The 17,371-nt window shown below is 42.9% G+C and overlaps 1 protein-coding gene across 4 annotated transcripts in view; it reads right to left on the bottom strand.

Annotated features, from left to right (window-relative positions):
- Positions 1-3,081: 3,081 nt before the first annotated feature.
- The window catches only part of LOC139226454 (RIMS-binding protein 2-like), a 267,359-nt gene continuing 253,069 nt past the window's right edge, over positions 3,082-17,371 (bottom strand). For 2 of the 4 annotated variants that reach the window (XM_070857232.1, XM_070857234.1), the window contains exons 26-30: positions 16,321-16,356; positions 15,358-15,461; positions 10,907-10,978; positions 9,512-9,646; positions 3,082-5,005 (exon numbers count right to left, since the gene is read on the bottom strand). In XM_070857232.1, coding sequence (XP_070713333.1) covers positions 4,820-5,005; positions 9,512-9,646; positions 10,907-10,978; positions 15,358-15,461; positions 16,321-16,356 — 533 coding nt within the window. In that variant the 3' untranslated portion in view covers positions 3,082-4,819. The remainder of the gene's footprint in view (positions 5,006-9,511; positions 9,647-10,906; positions 10,979-15,357; positions 15,462-16,320; positions 16,357-17,371) is intronic. The other 2 variants (XM_070857233.1, XM_070857235.1) reach the window with 1 other exon arrangement.

Below are 17,371 nucleotides of genomic sequence, written 5' to 3'. Positions count from 1 at the left end.
TCGATCTGGTCCTGTGTAATGAGACAGGAATAATAAACGATCTCCTAGTGAAAGATCCTCTCGGAATGAGTGATCACAGTATGGTTGAATTTGTAATTCAGATTGAGGGTGAGGAAGTAGTGTCTCAAACGAGCGTACAATGCTTAAACAAAGGGGACTACAGTGGGATGAAGGCAGAGTTAGCTAAAGTAGACTGGGAACACAGACTAAACGGTGGCACAATTGAGGAACAGTGGAGGACTTTTAAGGAGCTCTTTCATAGTGCTGAACAAAAATATATTCCAGTGAAAAAGAAGGGCGGTAAGAGAAGGGATAACCAAGGAAGTAAAGGAGAGTATCGACTTAAAATCGTATAAGGTGGCCAAGGTTAGTGGGAAACCAGAAGATTGGGAAAATTTTAAACGACAGCAAAGAATGACTAAGAAAGCAATAAAGAAAGGAAAGATAGATTATGAAAGTAAACTTGCGCAAAACATAAAAACAGATAGTAAAAGCTTTTACCGATATATAAAATGGAAGAGAGTGACTAAAGTAAATGTTGGTCCCTTCGAAGATGAGAAGGGGGATTTAATAATGGGAAATGTAGAAATGGCTAAGACCGTAAACAATTATTTTGCTTCAGTCTTTACAGTGGAAGACACAAAAAGCATACCAAAAATTGCTGGTCACGGGAATGTGGGAAGGGAGGACCTTGAGACAATCACTATCACTAGGGAGGTAGTGCTGGACAGGCTAATGGGACTCAAGGTAGACAAGTCCCCTGGTCCTGATGAAATGCATCCCAGAGTATTAAGAGATGGCGGAAGTTATAACAGATGCAGTCGTTATAATCTACCAAAATTCTCTGGACTCTGGGGAGGTACCAGCGGATTGGAAAGCAGCTAATGTAACGCCTCTGTTTAAAAAAGGGGGCAGACAAAAGGCAGGTAACTCTAGGCCGGTTAGTTTAACATCTGTAGTGGGGAAAATGCTTGAAGCTATCATTAAGGAAGAAATATCGGGATATCTAGATAGGAATAGTGCAATCAAGCAGACGCAACATGGATTCATGAAGGGGAAATCATGTTTTAACTAATTTTACTGGAATTCTTTGAGGATAAAATGAGCATTGTGGATAGAGGTGTACCGATGGATGTGGTGTATTTAGATTTCCAAAAGGCATTTGATAAGGTGCCACACAAAAGATTACTGCAGAAGATAAACGTACGCAGAGTCAGAGGAAATGGATTAGCATGGATTCAGAATTGGCTGGCTAACAGAAAGCAGAGAGTCGGGATAAATGGGTCCTTTTCGGGTTGGAAATCGGTGGTTAGTGGTGTGCCACAGAGATCGGTGCTGGGACCACAACTGTTTACAATATACATAGATGACCTGGAAGAGGGGACAGAGTGTAGTGTAACAAAATTTGCAGATGACACAAAGATTAGTGGGAAAGCGGGTTGTGTAGAGGACACAGAGAGGCTGCAAAGAGATTTAGATAGGTTAAGCAAATGGGCTAAGGTTTGGCAGATGGAATACAATGTCGGAAAATGTGAGGTCATCCACCTTGGGAAAAAGAAACAGTAAAAGGGAATATTATTTGAATGGGGAGAAATTACAACATGCTGCGGTGCAGAGGGACCTGGGGGTCCTTGTGCATGAATCCCAAAATGTTAGTTTGCAAGTGCAGCAGGTAATCAGGAAGGCGAATGGAATGTTGGCCTTCATTGCGAGAGGGATGGAGTACAAAAGCAGGGAGATCCTGCTGCAATTGTATAAGGTATTGGTGAGGCCGCACCTGGAGTACTGCGTGCAGTTTTGGTCACCTTACTTAAGGAAGGATATACTAGCCTTGGCGGGGGTACAGAGACGATTCACTAGTCTGATTCCGGAGATGAGGGGGTTACCTTATGATGATAGATTGAGCAGATTGGGTCTTTACTCGTTGGAGTTCAGAAGGATGAGGGGTGATCTTATAGAAACATTTAAAATAATGAAAGGGATAGACAAGATAGAGGCAGAGGGGTTGTTTCCACTGGTCGGGGAGACTAGAACTAGGGGGCACAGCCTCAAAATACGGGGGAGCCAATTTAAAACCAAGTTGAGAAGGAATTTCTTCTCCCGGAGGCTTGTGAATCTGTGGAATTCTCTGCCCAAGGAAGCAGTTGAGGCTAGCTCATTGAATGTATTCAAATCACAGATAGATAGATTTTTAACCAATAAGGGAATTAAGGGTTATGGGAAGCCGGCGGGTAAGTGGAGCTGAGTCCATGGCCAGATTAGCCATGATCTTTTTGAATGGCGGAGCAGGCTCGAGGGGCTAGATGGCCTACTCCTGTTCCTAATTCTTATGTTCTTATGTTCCCAGTCACTGCACACTCCATGGTCTCATTCCCAGTCACTGCACTCTCCATGGTCTCATTCCCAGTCACTGCACTCTCCATGGTCTCATTCCCAGTCACTGCACTCTCCATGGTCTCATTCCCAGTCACTGCACTCTCCATGGTCTTATTCCCACTGTCACTGCACTCTCCATGGTCTCATTCCCACTGTCACTGCACTCTCCATGGTCTCATTCCCACTGTCACTGCACTCTCCATGGTCTCATTCCCACTGTCACTGCACTCTCCATGGTCCCATTCCCACTGTCACTGCACTCTCCATGGTCTCATTCCCAGTCACTGCACTCTCCACCTGAGACCATGGAGTACCTTCTGCAGTCTCCCCCGTCACTGCACACCCTGCATTGTCACCCCCAGTGGCTGCACTTCCTGTGGTCTCATCCCTGCTGCCACTGTATTTCCTGCAGTCTTGTCCCCACTGTCACTGCACTCTGTGATCTCGCTCCAGCTGCCCCTGTACTCACCATCTCACTGACCTTGTACTCCTTGCTGCCTCAACCCCACTGTCCATGCACTTCCCGTGGACTTGCTCACTGTCCTTGTATTCCCTGCGGTCTCACCCCAATGTCCCTATAGTTCCTGACATCTCATCATAATTGTCTCTGCACTCCTTCCCCATGGTTTCGCCCCCACTACCCCTGTATTCCCAACACACCAACATCCTCGACAGTTTAAGATAATTACTAAAGTACACAGGCAGTTTCTGTGAAAATAGACTTTATTTCAGTAAAAACATTTCTATATAGAAACAAAGGAAAAGCATTTGACAGTAAGGGCTCAGGCCTTGCTGGCAATTGCACTCTGTGCAGAGCACAGCTGGACTCGATCCCAATGATGCATGCAAAACAAGAGGTGAAAATATTTACAAATGTCACAAACAATCATATAAACTCTTCTTTACAAAATCTCTTGACTGTATATTACAAAGCGGCGTGCTAGAATTTAAACATGATGGCAATTCTTTAAGGTATGAAAATAAGTTCTGCTTTAAGTTTAACAGCTGCTTAGGAGCTTTGAACACGGAGCATGTATGAGCACAAACTCAGGGTTCCAGCTGAAAACTGGCAGGTATTGTGGCTTGGCATCTGAAAATCTGTTTTTATGTTTAGAAATCCATTAAGCTGTCTTTCTTGAATAAGGCAGAGGACAAACCTTCCCATTACCCACACGTAGCAACGTAATGGATCAGATCTCAAATACACGGACACTTTCCCCAATAGTGGTTTCAGGCAGGGTTGCCAACTACCAGTTTTGCACCGGCTAGCTAGTTTTTGAATAGGCTGTTTGGAAATTTCTAAAATGCAAACAGGACACCAGAAGTCTGGTGTCTGACACACAACATGTTTTTATTTACTTTTGTGTCTCATGATTATAGAGGCATTTTAAAACTTTTTCAATACATTTTCATCAGTGGCAATGCAAACATTAAAACTGCTGCCCTGATCGTAAACCCCTGCCCTGCACCTGTTCCATTTTGGTAAATGATGGCAACCCTAGATACAAGCTGACCATTGAAGACAGGTCAACAGAACTCACCAGTGTGCGGCCCCAGAAAGACACTAACCAGTGAGACAACATCTGGTAACAAACAGGTGGTTACCAGTTAGTTACATCGCAGTTACATTGTCACTCAGGTTCCCATTCATCACAACTGATCAGCAGGACCCTGGCATGTCTCTGGCTATATGCAACAGACCCACTACCTGCCTGGTTCTGAAGTGTATGAAATGCAGAGATTGATGCCTCTGCAAAGCTTAAACAATACTGCCACGTAGTTACTTGTAGAGAACAGCTCTCTGTTGTTAAGCAGTCACTGTAGTGTCATTACATTATTAGTCGCATGTCTTCTGACAGTAATACATGAGGTGAGCTGAAGCTAGATATTTCCAGTAGACTTCAAATTCATGGATTGTAGTTATTACCGTCTGTTGAAAGGCATTCTCTTCTGATGGTTATATATGGTTAGTGCTCAGCAAGTACTCAGTGCAGTTTAAAGCTGCTGACCAAGCTTTCCTTCAACTGTAACATTGCAAACACTGCTGACTTGAGTAAAAGACCTCAAAAGGCAAAGTGATGGTGGACGTTTCTGCATCCCCAGTTTGATTTTAACAATCACGCTGTTTCCAGATGTTGCCAAGGTGACCATCACCCCAAGTGAGAGTTACTCTGATTTACTGGATCCCAGTGCGAGTTACTCTTATTTACTGGATCCCAAGTCCACGTTACTCTCTTTTACTGGATCCCAGATCCAAGTTACTCTTTTTTACTGGAGGCTGAGTGGGAGTGACTCTCTTTCACTGGATCCCAGGTGATAGTTACTCTCTTTTACTTGATCCCAGGTGAGAGTTACTTTCTTTTACTGGATCCAGGTGGGAGTTACTCTCTTTTATTGGATCCCAGGTGATAGTTACTCTCTTTTACTGGATCCGAGGTGGGAGTTACTCTCTTTTACTGGATCCTAATCTTTTAAACAGTTTCTTTCCTTTGGAAAAAAAGCCCTTTTTCTTCTTGCTATTGGAGACGTTTTCACTGCATCCCTGATTGTCCAAACACAGTGCTGTTACAGCAGGATAGTCAGTCACTGGCACAACAGGGCTCAAAACCTCTGCTTCATCCGAGCTCAGCTGATGGAAAAAAATCAGAACAAGTTATTGATGTAATACAGGAGAGAGCAAGAAACAAGACTCCACATTGCACACTCGCTGTGACCTCAACACATGAAGAACACTTCAACATAAGACAAACTATATTGCATGTAAACTCTGCCGATTCTGACCATGTGCCAATAGCTAGTTACAGTGCTGCTTAAATGTTCAAACCCTGCACACCTCATCACAATCACTCTCGTGTCATCTGACATCACTCTTCCAAAAGTCTCAATCTCTCTTCAAAGAGTGGCAGATCTGTAATTACAGCTACTGATCACACCTCTCAGAAACATGTCAAAGTGCTTCACAATTAGTCACTGTTCTTACATAGGCAAACATTGCCACCACTTTATACACAGCAAGATCTCATGTGAGATGAATGACCAGTTAATCTACCTGCAATGTTAGTGGTTGAGAGAAGTGTTAGGCATCACAGGTAGGTGTTTATCACAGGACTTCACTGCAGTGAATACACTTGTGTCTCATAAGCATTTCAGTGCACATGCCTCGCTGCATGGATGATTTTTAATTTATAAAATTGGCCAGGAATTGACAATTGAGGACTTGAAAAACACTTGCTGCAGATTTAGTATTGATTTTACTCTACTGCCTTAAAGATTTGAATTTATGAACATTTACATTTTAATATAAATTGATTTAACTATTTAAAGAGAAATGTTCATATTGGTGATTGCAGAATGAAAGTATGTCACCCCTCAGTGGGGCACTATCTCTCTTCCACACCGGTCTTGTTCTCTGTCTGACTCTGTTGGTCCCTCTCTCTGTCACTGTGCAGTGAGAACTGCTCTGTATCAATCTCATTATAGATAATACACTGCCTTCCAGTGTAATTTATGCAACCATGACACATGTATGTGAGCAAAGAAAAAAGGTTTACTATCATTAATTCATTGAGATTAAACTGAACAGCTTGTTTTAAAAGCTGCTATTACTGAAGGAATGGAGACCTGCGATTGTAACTTTCCCATTATTCTGTATATAATGGAGCCTCACATTTCCTATTCGTCATTCTCTTCTTTCCAACTTTTCTGCACTTCCGTCATAGCCACTCTCAGAAAGGACAAATAGTGGGGCAGGGGTACAGTTGTCACATACCCTGTTCAGTGGATAACAGTTTGCCACAATACCAGTAGCACAAGTGCTGCTCTGTGTTGAGCTGATCGGAAGTACGAGGCAACAGGCAACACAGAAAGTGCCCCAGTAAGTTCAGACAGACTCAGCCAATCCATTGACAGGCATAATACATCCCAGATGATGAGAGATTGATGGTTATGATTAGTCAACAACTTCATCACTGTTGCATCATGCAACTATCAGGCTGATAGAGGTCATGGACCTTGGTCTTTTTGTGTCTCGCAATTCCTGCTCTATATACTAGGAGAGCAGGCACCACCACACCTTCTGTGATGATTTTGTTTTTCTGAATAGACCTGTAACATCTTGTTTGGAGAGTTAAATTCTATTTTTTCCTAGTATTTTTTCACATAAACAACATATGCAAACAGTGTCTTTCTCATGGGCCTCGATAACTGTGAGCCAGAGTAGTCACTTATCACTGCTCTAATTGTGTAGACTGAACAGTGTTAGCCCGTCACAGCAGGATCATGCAAAGCAAATAAGAAGCCATTGCTAGCTATGACCCAGGACAATTCAACCTCCTATTTTACCAACAAGAGTCACACAACACTGTCAGCAACTTACACTACTGAAGATACCTCTGCTGTCAAATCTTCTGTACCTCACACTCCAGCTATTGCCACAGCATAACTATCTCATCCTCAGCAAGCCAGCAGCCTCCTTCCATGTTCTCGGTGACTCACCAGTAGAGAATAAAACATAGTAGTAAACCAGGTTTGAAAGCTGATGACATGCAATTGGATTACTCCCTTACCTGTTAAATCCCACTTACACTGGGAAGATGGAGTCAACAAACAGCAAATTCATTTGAATGAACTTCAACTGCTTCCACTCCTGATCCATTCACGTGAATGGGTAATCCAGCTCTGCCTCTCTAGTCAGCAAAATACCAGAGCCAATACCAGAAGGAACCAGCTTGTATGGGTGAGAAACCCAGTTAGAACTAACTCAAGGCGAGAAGTTCCATTGTAGCCAACTCAACGGTGAGCAATGCAGCCAAGCACATCTACTATTCTATTACTGTTAGCTAGCATTACTGCATGTGAAGTGCACACGTGAAGTCCTACATTTACAGCCAGTGCAAAGGACACAGCCAAAAGAGCACAATACAGGCAAACCTGCCAAATCTCACCCTTAATCTGATACACATTGATTTCATTATGTGTTTAATCCTCGTTCTGTGAATCACACTGAGAACCCTGACCCTTTTGTTCACTTTCCATGGTTTTGTAGGTGCTGCTTGTTCTAAGATCGAATACCTAGCAATGGTCTGGTCATGGGTGCTACCTTGTGCTTATTGCTCATCAACAACAGCTAGTGGCCAACTCTAGCGCCCTGGTACCTCACACTAATATCATATATCTGCTGAGCAGCACCACCTTCCCAACAGATGATTCTCCGGCTTCTGTCCAGCAGCAGTGCAACTCAGATTAAGAAATTATTGGGATCGGGGGACTGAAGCTGCACTAACTTGTGCTACAGTTTGTTGCTTCTTTCCTATACATCCACTGGCTATCCAACCACATCTCACCTACCCTAGGAATGTAACTGCATCCCTGGAAACTTGGGAATCGGAGCACATCCATGCACCCTGGATATCTGACTATACCCCAGGATTTAACTCCATTCCCTCACCATTAGGCTTCCATGTTGCCGCTACCTCTGGGTATTTAACCGCACCATTTCACTGTGAAGGTACCTAACTGCGTCCCGATCATAAATCTACTAATTGTTCCTTCTTTAGGTTTATCCCGCCTGACACTGTAACATGGCTAAGAGGACAGTTGCACAACTTATTCCCTGATGCTCACCAGTGTTACTCTTGTGCCTATGAAGTGCTACGGGTAATGCTGGTACACCAGAATCATGCAACTCCTGTGGAGATATAGGGATTCACTTAAGGAGCAATGGGTGTTGTTACACTTTGATTTGAGATACAGAGAATGTTGTACTATTTAGAAATATTTCCCAATATTTTGGGTGTGCCTCCTGTAACTCTGTACTTTGCACCGGTACTGTGCTCGCTGCAGAAATGCAGCTCCTTCTGGTGTGCATGCTGCAATGCAAATGGCAGTGTCTGAAAGCTGCAGCAGTATCTTCAGTAACAGACACTTACAAGCCTCCCGGATGCTAATTATCGCTTGAAATGAACAGTCTTCCTCTGTTGCCATGGAAAAAGGTAGAGAAACAGAAATATTATAATAAAAGAAAACAAAACAACTAATACAAGTGAGAAAATGATTAAAAAGGTTTTAATAAGAACAAGCTGCTCCAATCAGGCCTGAGTACTGCTCAGCAAAGGTCATTATATGTTAGCAATACAGCTCAGCACAGCTCATTAACTGCGACAATGAACTGCACATTTACAATGTTTGAATATAAAGGGAAAGGTTCAAACTGTAGGATTCTTGAATTAAGCCTGCAAACTTACTGTTTTACAGTCAAAATGGTTAAAGTGACAACTAAAAAGGAAGGATTGAGAGAAAATAACATAAGTATTATTTATGTATTATATAATAAAAATGGAGCGTGATCGCAACTTTCCAAAGAACTTGTGGGTGACACTATTGGAATAACATTACGAGACTTAACAGAGCCACCTAAAGCAAAAATAAGAAACTCACCTTTAGAATTACACATGAGGGAAAAAAGAGGTTTTCAAAGAAAAGGTCAGTAATAAAAAAGTTCAAAGTCAGTTGTAAATAGAAGTGTTGTGCACCTTAAAAAAACATCAAAATGTTTGACTTGGAAAAGATTAGTCAAGCTTAGATTGGAAATAACAAACCCACTTAAATGGTACTCGCGGCCTGGAAACAGGCAGCACAATGAACTATCAAACTACAGCCAGAACTGCCCAGTGTTCTTTAGGGAAGCACAAGGCTTCACAGATTCGATCAAGCCAAAAAAAAAGATCAACCCACAACCCCCATTCATCAGAAAAAACATTGTTGCCTGTCCAGTTTCTCTCACTTTCCCCTAACTTTTCACTATTCCCTCCCTCATCTCCAATTCATCCGTTCCTTCTCTCTCACTCCCTGCCCTCTCCCCTACCCATGTATTACTTTCCTTCACCCCATCCCAAGTCCTACTTCCCCCTCCTCACCCTTTCTGCCGTGCCTCCACTCTCTCTGCAAAACCCGTCTCTCCTACCTCTTACCTTGGTTCAATTACCTCCACGCCACTAAACCTTGCTTCAACTGAAAAATGCCCCTGGTCTTGACTTCCTGTGTGAAACACCCAGGAGATTGACTGGCAGAAATATCCAGTTTTTCACAACAGGAGTGTACAACGTATTTTAAACAAAATCGGATCCGTCTGCCTCACCTGTTTTTCCTTATGTACTACAGTGTGAGGAGGTCTTGGCATGGTAGTCCCAGCAGCTGCCTCCACTGGATCCTCCACTGTGATCAGCTCTAGGAAGTTTGACGGTGCAAGCCCATGTAGTCCATTTAGGTCACCCTGACATGGCAAATCAAAGAAACCTATCATACATGGATCAACTTACTATATCACCATGTGACTGAGTGGTGACAAGATTTAAATGTGTGTCTGGAGGGAAATTAAGGATTAAAACTTGAAATCTAATAATATTATAAAGCAGGTATCTCCGAACTGCCCTCGAGTCTTGGCAACTAACTTTAACTATTCTATCTCCCTTCTTAATTCTAGGTATAATGTTAGCTATTTGCCAGTACTCTTTCTAACAAATGGTCAAATATGTGTAATTGTGTCTCTGCTATTTCATCCCTAGATTATTTTAAAATGCACGGATGCAATCTGTTTTTATCCTCTTTGAATTTGATTAGTTTATTTAATATTTCTCCTCTTTGTATTTTAAATGCATCATTCCTAATCTCATCTTCCGATGTCGTGTATCCCTGGTAAATACTGAAACAAAGTAATTATTTCATATTTTTGCCATTTTGCTATTGCTGTCTGTGATTTCATCCTGTCCATCCCTTAGTGGCCCTATTCCAATCCCAACTTTCCTTTTTTTATTTATGCGCCTGGAGAATATTTTACTCTTGTTTCAATTTCATAGTTCCTCTTTGCCTTCCTAATTGTGTTTTTTTACTTCTTACCTAATCTCTTTGTATTTTCCCTTGCCATGTCTACCCTGCTGTCCAACTACTTTGTGCATGCCTCTTTCCTTACCCTCAATTTTTCCCTTATGTCTTTATTCATCCATGCTGTCTCATTTGTGTTTAGCTTGTTCTTGTTTTTTTAGTCAAATTATATTCATGTTTTTGTCCATTGCGTGTATTTCTCATTTCTATTATCACTAAAAGTGTTTCTCTTATCCCATTAATTATTTATTCACACTCTACAGTCTTTAAGAAGCTAAAGACATGCATAGAAGTGCCCAGAAATGGCCTGGACCTGAATATTTGCCTAGGCTATAGTAGGTTCTTCCATGCTGACTGAGTGCCATTCACATTGTAGTCAGGCATCTGACCAAACGTAGCTGAACAAAACATAGGCTGCACTGGCAGTAAGGGTACAAACAGGAGTTAAGGTAGCTCAAATCATGCTAACGCACTGAGGTGTTCAATATAATAGCAAGTTGTCAATGGCCTTTACTCCATACATTTAACTGAAGGTCTACACTACTGTATTGCTCGCATGAAGAAATAGTTTGGGGCTGTTTTTTCTGAACTGACTCCTAAGCAGTAAGATATTGTGTAGTTTCCCATGACAGATACACTTGTACAGACTCACATAATAGAAACCGTCCTCATCCATGTCCCCGTAAACGGTAATGATGTCACCAGCACTGAATGTCAGCTCAGCCTGTTTAAAAAAAAAAGACATGGATTAAATTTAGGATTTGGCCACTACTGGCCCTGCCCATTTAAGCCTTTCATCAATCTTTCCAGCATCTTTGGCCTACATGTTTGCAAATGTGAATAGATTGGTGTCAACTTACGCGCTGTTCTTTGCACAAAATGTTAAATGCCCTTCAATTGGCCAATCAGCTCAAGTGACTGGCTAACAGAATCTAGAAGCCACTCTATTGACCAATCCTCCAGGATATAATGGATGGATTGGCCACTAAAATGGGCTCAAATGCTTTGTGTATGCTTTTTGTTGGCCAGTCCTTCAGTCTTAACCCACACCTCCTCAAAAGTACTAACTATTACTGACTATTTAAGTTTCATTGCACATGATTGGGACAGAGAACTAAGAAAGATGTTAACAAACTGGAAAGTTCTGAAGCCTACTCCTGCTGGGAGTCCAGCTCTTTGGAGCTTTAGAATTAAGACTCTAGCACTCTAGCTACTGATCTTGCTACTTGGTGGGGGGGGGGGGGGGGGGGGGGAGAAACAGATGTATTTCACAGGACTACTGAGTTGGTTGCTGTGACAATAAATGTGAAAACTAATGTTGACAATTTAGTTCAAAAAGCGATCAAAGATCTGGAACTGGGACTGATGACAGGAATAGTGACAGCAAAGGGATTGAGAGCAGGAAGGGATCATTGGTAAATGTGGGACTGGAACACATTGGCTCTGATATTAATCTAAAGGTAGCTTCTAAGTTGGGGTGGGGGGGGGCAGGAGGGGATGGGATGGAATTGAGTGGGGGAAACCTAGAAGTCAACTGAGTGGATCGGAATCTGCGCTCTCAACTCAATTGTAACAATTAATTTTCACTTCCGGGTTTCGTGTCTCCAAGCTGTGCACCATCACAGGACCTACAACCATGCACCAGTGCAGACATTCACTCTTTGGCGGGTGCAGTTAGAGAGTTAGTTGGATTTTCACCTGGTATATTCACACCTCCAAGTGAGCATGAGCAGATTCTCAGCTGGATACAGATGCTGAACCATGGGGGCTATCGTTGAGAATGTGAGAGGTGTACATAGCGGAGAGGATGGAGGAGTCCAACTTGATCATAGTGGATTGGTGGCGCAGGAAATTGAGAGAACGTTTGCCATGGAGAGAGAGTTCGTCTCCATGGAGCTTCAAGCAAGGCTCTCAAATGAGTCCATGCAAACCATGACCATGGCTGTGCAGACTTTGGATGCCAAGATGTCTGCCGCCTTAAACAGGATGGCAGATACCTTAGCTGTGGCCTTACAATGTGTCACTGATCTTCACCAATCTGGTCTGCAGCAGAGTGGTAGAAGTGATGTGGTGCTGGTCCAGGAGAGGGATGATAACGAATGGGGAAATACATTCGCTGTGCCCCCACCCTGCCCCCATCAGCCAGTACCCAATATGCTGCCTTGTCTTCCAATGGTCAATGCCTGTTCCTGCACAAGTGCAGGTGGAGCAGTCTTTGGTGGAACTCTCTCGACTCCAAAACCGAGAGGGTGTAGGTCAATAGCATCTCAGCAGTGAGGGCAGGGATCTGAACAACTTGCCTTTACCTGAAGCAACACAGGATGCACCATATACAAGCGGTGGGAAGCATAAGTTGAAGAAATTGCAATTCACCAAGGGCACGCACATGGTTATTTGACAAAATGTTACGTTGTTAGGTTTCCTATTTTTGATAATGCCACATAATATTTACTGATTGGCATCACTTCCATATCTTCACCATTACAGCATCCTGAGAGCCATCATGCCCTTACAGTTGTTTCATGACGAATGTCAATACATGAAGGACCTATTGGGTGGATGTGCTATGGGTGGATGAAGGACTGTTTAGTGTGTTTACTGCAAAGCGTGGGGGGGGGGGGGGGGCGGGGGGGTCATTTGATATGTTTCACACTAGGTGAACCTTCACGATTAAGGCATCCCTGGCATCCTGGACAGCAATGTAAGTGGCTAGTCTGGCAATGGGTGCCACATCTTCATCCTCCTCCATGTTCTCCTCATCCAAAAATGAGTGATGAGCCCCTCTGTCTTCCCACCCCTGCGCTCGAGCTGATCCCACCACAGCACACCGTCACTGCAGTGGATGTTGCTGGTCTTCCTCTTCTGATGTGTTGTCAAACACATCCAAGGTGCCTCCCACCCTGATCTTGTCTAAGATTGAAAAAAGCAATATCCACAAAAGCACTCTCTGCCAAACATTTGCCTGAGGGAACTGAGACAACAGCTGCAACAAGTGAGCTTTTATTCAAATGGGAGCATGACAAGTTTAAATACCCACCTGAACTGTTGCTCAAACTTGCCTCCGTTTCCCTGATCAGTTTCCCAACTCCCAGGAAACCTGTGCTGCTCAGGTAAAATTTGAAGCCAATTTAAAAGCAATTTAAAAACACCTCATTACTGTCTCTGAGGTCCTTAATTGCAGCAATAAGTACTCGCCCACATCCAATTATGAAATCCCCGACATCAGCGAGTAGGTTCCTCACTGGCATCCAAACGCACCTCCATTAGACTCCTGATGTGGGCGCGTCAGAGCCTGGTGGCACTGCCGCTCCAAAAATCAAAAAATGTTACCCCCTCACCCATTCTTGGGGGTTAAAATTCTCCATTATGCTCTAGGATCAGAACAGAGGCGCTAACGGGCTGCAGTCGGCCTGAGAACCATACCCCTATTTTAAGGTAATCACTACAATCCACAATGATTCTGGATCTCACCTCATATCCACATTAGGATCTAAGAAAGAACTTGCATTTATACAAAGCCTTATTACATCTTCCAGGACATCCCAAAATGTTTCATATCCAATTAATTACTTTTCTAAAAGTAGTCTCTGTTACATAGATTAACAGGACAACGAACAAATTAAATTAATGACCAGATAATCAATTCTTGATCGTGCTGGCTAAGGGAGCAATGTTGGCTAGGACAAAGACTCCCTTCTCATCTTTGAATAGTGCCAGGGTATTGTCAACACCACCTAAACAAGCTGATGGGGCCTTAGGTTTAATATCGCATCTGAAAAACAGCATTTGCGACAATGCAGCCTTAGTACTTCATCATCATAGGCAGTCCCTCGAAATCGAGGAAGACTTGCTTCCACTTCAAAAGTGAGTTCTCAGGTGACTGAACAGTCCAGTTCGGTGATTACAGTCTCTGTCACAGGTGGGACAGACAGTCGTTGAAGGAAAGGGTGGGTGGGACTGGTTTGCCACATGCTCCTTCCACTGCCTGCACTTGTTTTCTGCATGCTCGCGCCCTTCCGGATGTTCTTCCTCGCTGAATTGTCAGCCTACATTGTGTACTCAAGTTTAGGCGTGAGGTTTGAACCCTAAACCTACATACATAGTGGTGAGAGTGCGACCAATTAAGTTAACCTGAAACTTAATTTTTAGTTAGGTCGCAGCCATGATCTCATTGAATGGCAAAACAGGCTCAAGGGGCTAAATTGCCTACTCTTGTTCCTATGTAGTAGACAGCTCCAGTGGACCATAACAAGGAGAGATAAGAAAACATTGACTAAATGTATTAAATATATATTTTATATTTTGTGACAACTGTCTATTCTCACTTCAAATCAGCCCAGGCAGAAAGATGATGATATCTCCTTTCTGGTGGCTTCAGTGAACCCGAAGTGAAATGATTTGCCGTATCTTCACGCTGCTCCCACAGATACAAAATAACAGCACACAGCTATCGCTGGGACTGTCACATTGGTAAAAAAAATCATTTTACAAGGACACAAGGCAACGGCTGCTGAGAAATGCAAATAACATTTTGGTGCAGTAAGGTACCCAGTTCTGCAGTAGAAATTAATGGATAACATGGCACTCGTGGACAATGATACCACTGGAGTTTTGTTAATGGTGAGGAGATATTTGGTGTGAATTTGCACCCATGTTCTGTGGTGCACTGTAACTGGCTGCTAGGATGTGCAGGCGAGCACCCCAGGCAGCTCTCACTGAACTTTTCATCCGGAGAATTGGCCTCCTCTCAATACCTCCTCATAAAAGGCTACAACCAGGAGCTCACCATGCAGGGATTATTGAATTGTACCCTGCTAGCCCTTGGTGGAGTTTTGCAACCTGTCACCTTTTTTTAATTACTTCATTTGGATTTCATATATGTATTGAATATTACATAGAACACCACAAGGAGCCTTGCTCTGTGAGCCTGACCAATAACCCTACTATACACATCTCAGAAGTAACTAAATCAGGTCCTTTGGGTTTGGGGGGTGGGTCGAGGAAGAAAGACCACTGTTGTTCTGCCTGGTCTTAAGATGCTGACCTGGAAAAGTCCTAGCCAGCTGCCGAAGGTACACTGTAATCTGAGCAGATACACCTCACCTCAATATCCACATTAGGGGAGCTTTCCCTGGGGTCGTAGTCAAACACAGCTACCATTCTTTTCATAGGCAATTTCTGAAGTCCACTGCCAGGTCGGCTCCATTCTGCAACAGAAAGGGAGGCTACTGATGAATATAATGGTGGGTAGATCTGCTATATGGTATAATTGAGGAAGTCATAAAAAAGCACATTAAACAAAGGGGAGGGGATTCGCTTTAACTTCTATATTGATAATGCATGTTACACAGAGGGAGTCCTTTATACATTCCTCACTGATAATGCATATTATTCCTCTACACTGATAAAAGGGAGTTTAAATATGTCTTCAACACTAATGAAGCACATTGTACAAAGAGGGTCCATTATAAGTTCTATACTTGTTATGCATGTTGTATATGGGGGTCCTTTCTGCCATCCTCACTGAAAATGCACATTACAGAGAGTGGGTTTGTTATACATTCTACATTGATAATTCATGGAATGTCAGAAGCATGTTATGTGACAGTAAGGGTGAATCTGCTGTAATTATTTTTAGAACAATTAATGGGTTTATAAATGATTCAGCAACCAAGGGTTAGAAACAGAAAGTTATGTGAAAGAGCCTGGATCAATGAGATGGCTAATTACACTTGGGACTGGCACTGAGGATTGTTAATGAACCTCATGGCCCTTTGAGGATTCTTTTGTTTATTTACACTGTATAAAAATACTGTCACATGTCCTGAGGATCCCCAATATAATTACACTGTATAAACTCATTGTCATCCATCCTGTCAGGATTCCTCTGTATAACTGAATCATGTAGGAACATTAAGCGCAGTCACTATTATGAAACAGCTACTTAGATTGAAATTAGCTTTCGACATGCATTGAAATGATTGTGATATTTTCACATATGTGAATGTTATTCAATGTAATTATCGATGGAGAAATGAGGAGAAGCTAAAAGTAAGTTTTGCTGACCTCGGTGTCGAGCATCCTCCCATGTGTCGGATTGCACTGAAAGAGCAGAGATTATTTAATTGGATTTTTGTTTTTACACTGGGCCAACTCCATATACACCTTCACACACTCAGCACCAAGTTATTAGGCAGTGAATGGGAAGCAGCGAGTAAAACATTGACATGGAGACGTTTTCAATGGAAAAGGCAACAAAAAGATAAGCATGAAGTGAGACAGACCTTTCTTGGATCGCCTTGGTTTCGGAGGAGGGGCAGTGCGGCGTGGCGGTTGAGAGAGCGTGCGGCTGCCTTCATACAGCAAAAGACGAGAGAAAAAAAAGAGGAAATAAAGCAGCACACAGGAAGCTGAGACAGACAGAGCAGAATTATGTCAGGTTAGTAAATCAGAGACCAGTGGGTCTGGCATGTGGCACTGTCAGGTCTCGGCCATTACCAGCAGCTGAGCCAAGCCTAGCAGAATGCAAATAGCGTTATACCTACCTCACCATAGGCGCCTGTGGAGAGAAAGGAAAAATGGGGTACAGTAGTGTTTGGGGAACATTGGGTAACCATAAACCCCAATGGCAATGAGCCCCTGCTCCGGCACCATTAGTTGTGTAGTTTCCCAAACAGCACTGCACTGTGCTCATGTATTCCACTCACATCATATGACATTACATTACACTGTCCAAATCTGGAGTGGGGCATTCACAAACTTTGAAAAATGTAAGCGGGACAGTCAAAGTCTTTTTAAATATTGAACTGTATTTTTCAATTTGCTATGGTGTCTCATAGCAAATTGTCTTATGTAGAGGCAATTCATCAATTATTTTATTTTTAGTTATTCAGGTTTTCCATGAATTTTCATCAGCAACAACGCCAGCAGCACAACTCCATCCTTGGCCCTGAACCTATCCTGTCCTCTGTCCTACCCCTATCCTAATTCTGCCCCCTGCGTTATCCTACAATAACATAGAGTATATAGCACAGAAGCAGGCCATTAGGTCCAGCTAGCCTATGCGGTGTTTATACTCAACAAGAGCCTCCCCCCACCACTCGAATTGCCTCTTTGC

The sequence above is a fragment of the Pristiophorus japonicus genome, chromosome 16 (assembly GCF_044704955.1).
Source record: "Pristiophorus japonicus isolate sPriJap1 chromosome 16, sPriJap1.hap1, whole genome shotgun sequence".
NCBI lineage: Eukaryota > Metazoa > Chordata > Chondrichthyes > Pristiophoridae > Pristiophorus > Pristiophorus japonicus.
This window is presented reverse-complemented; position numbering and strand designations above follow the sequence as displayed.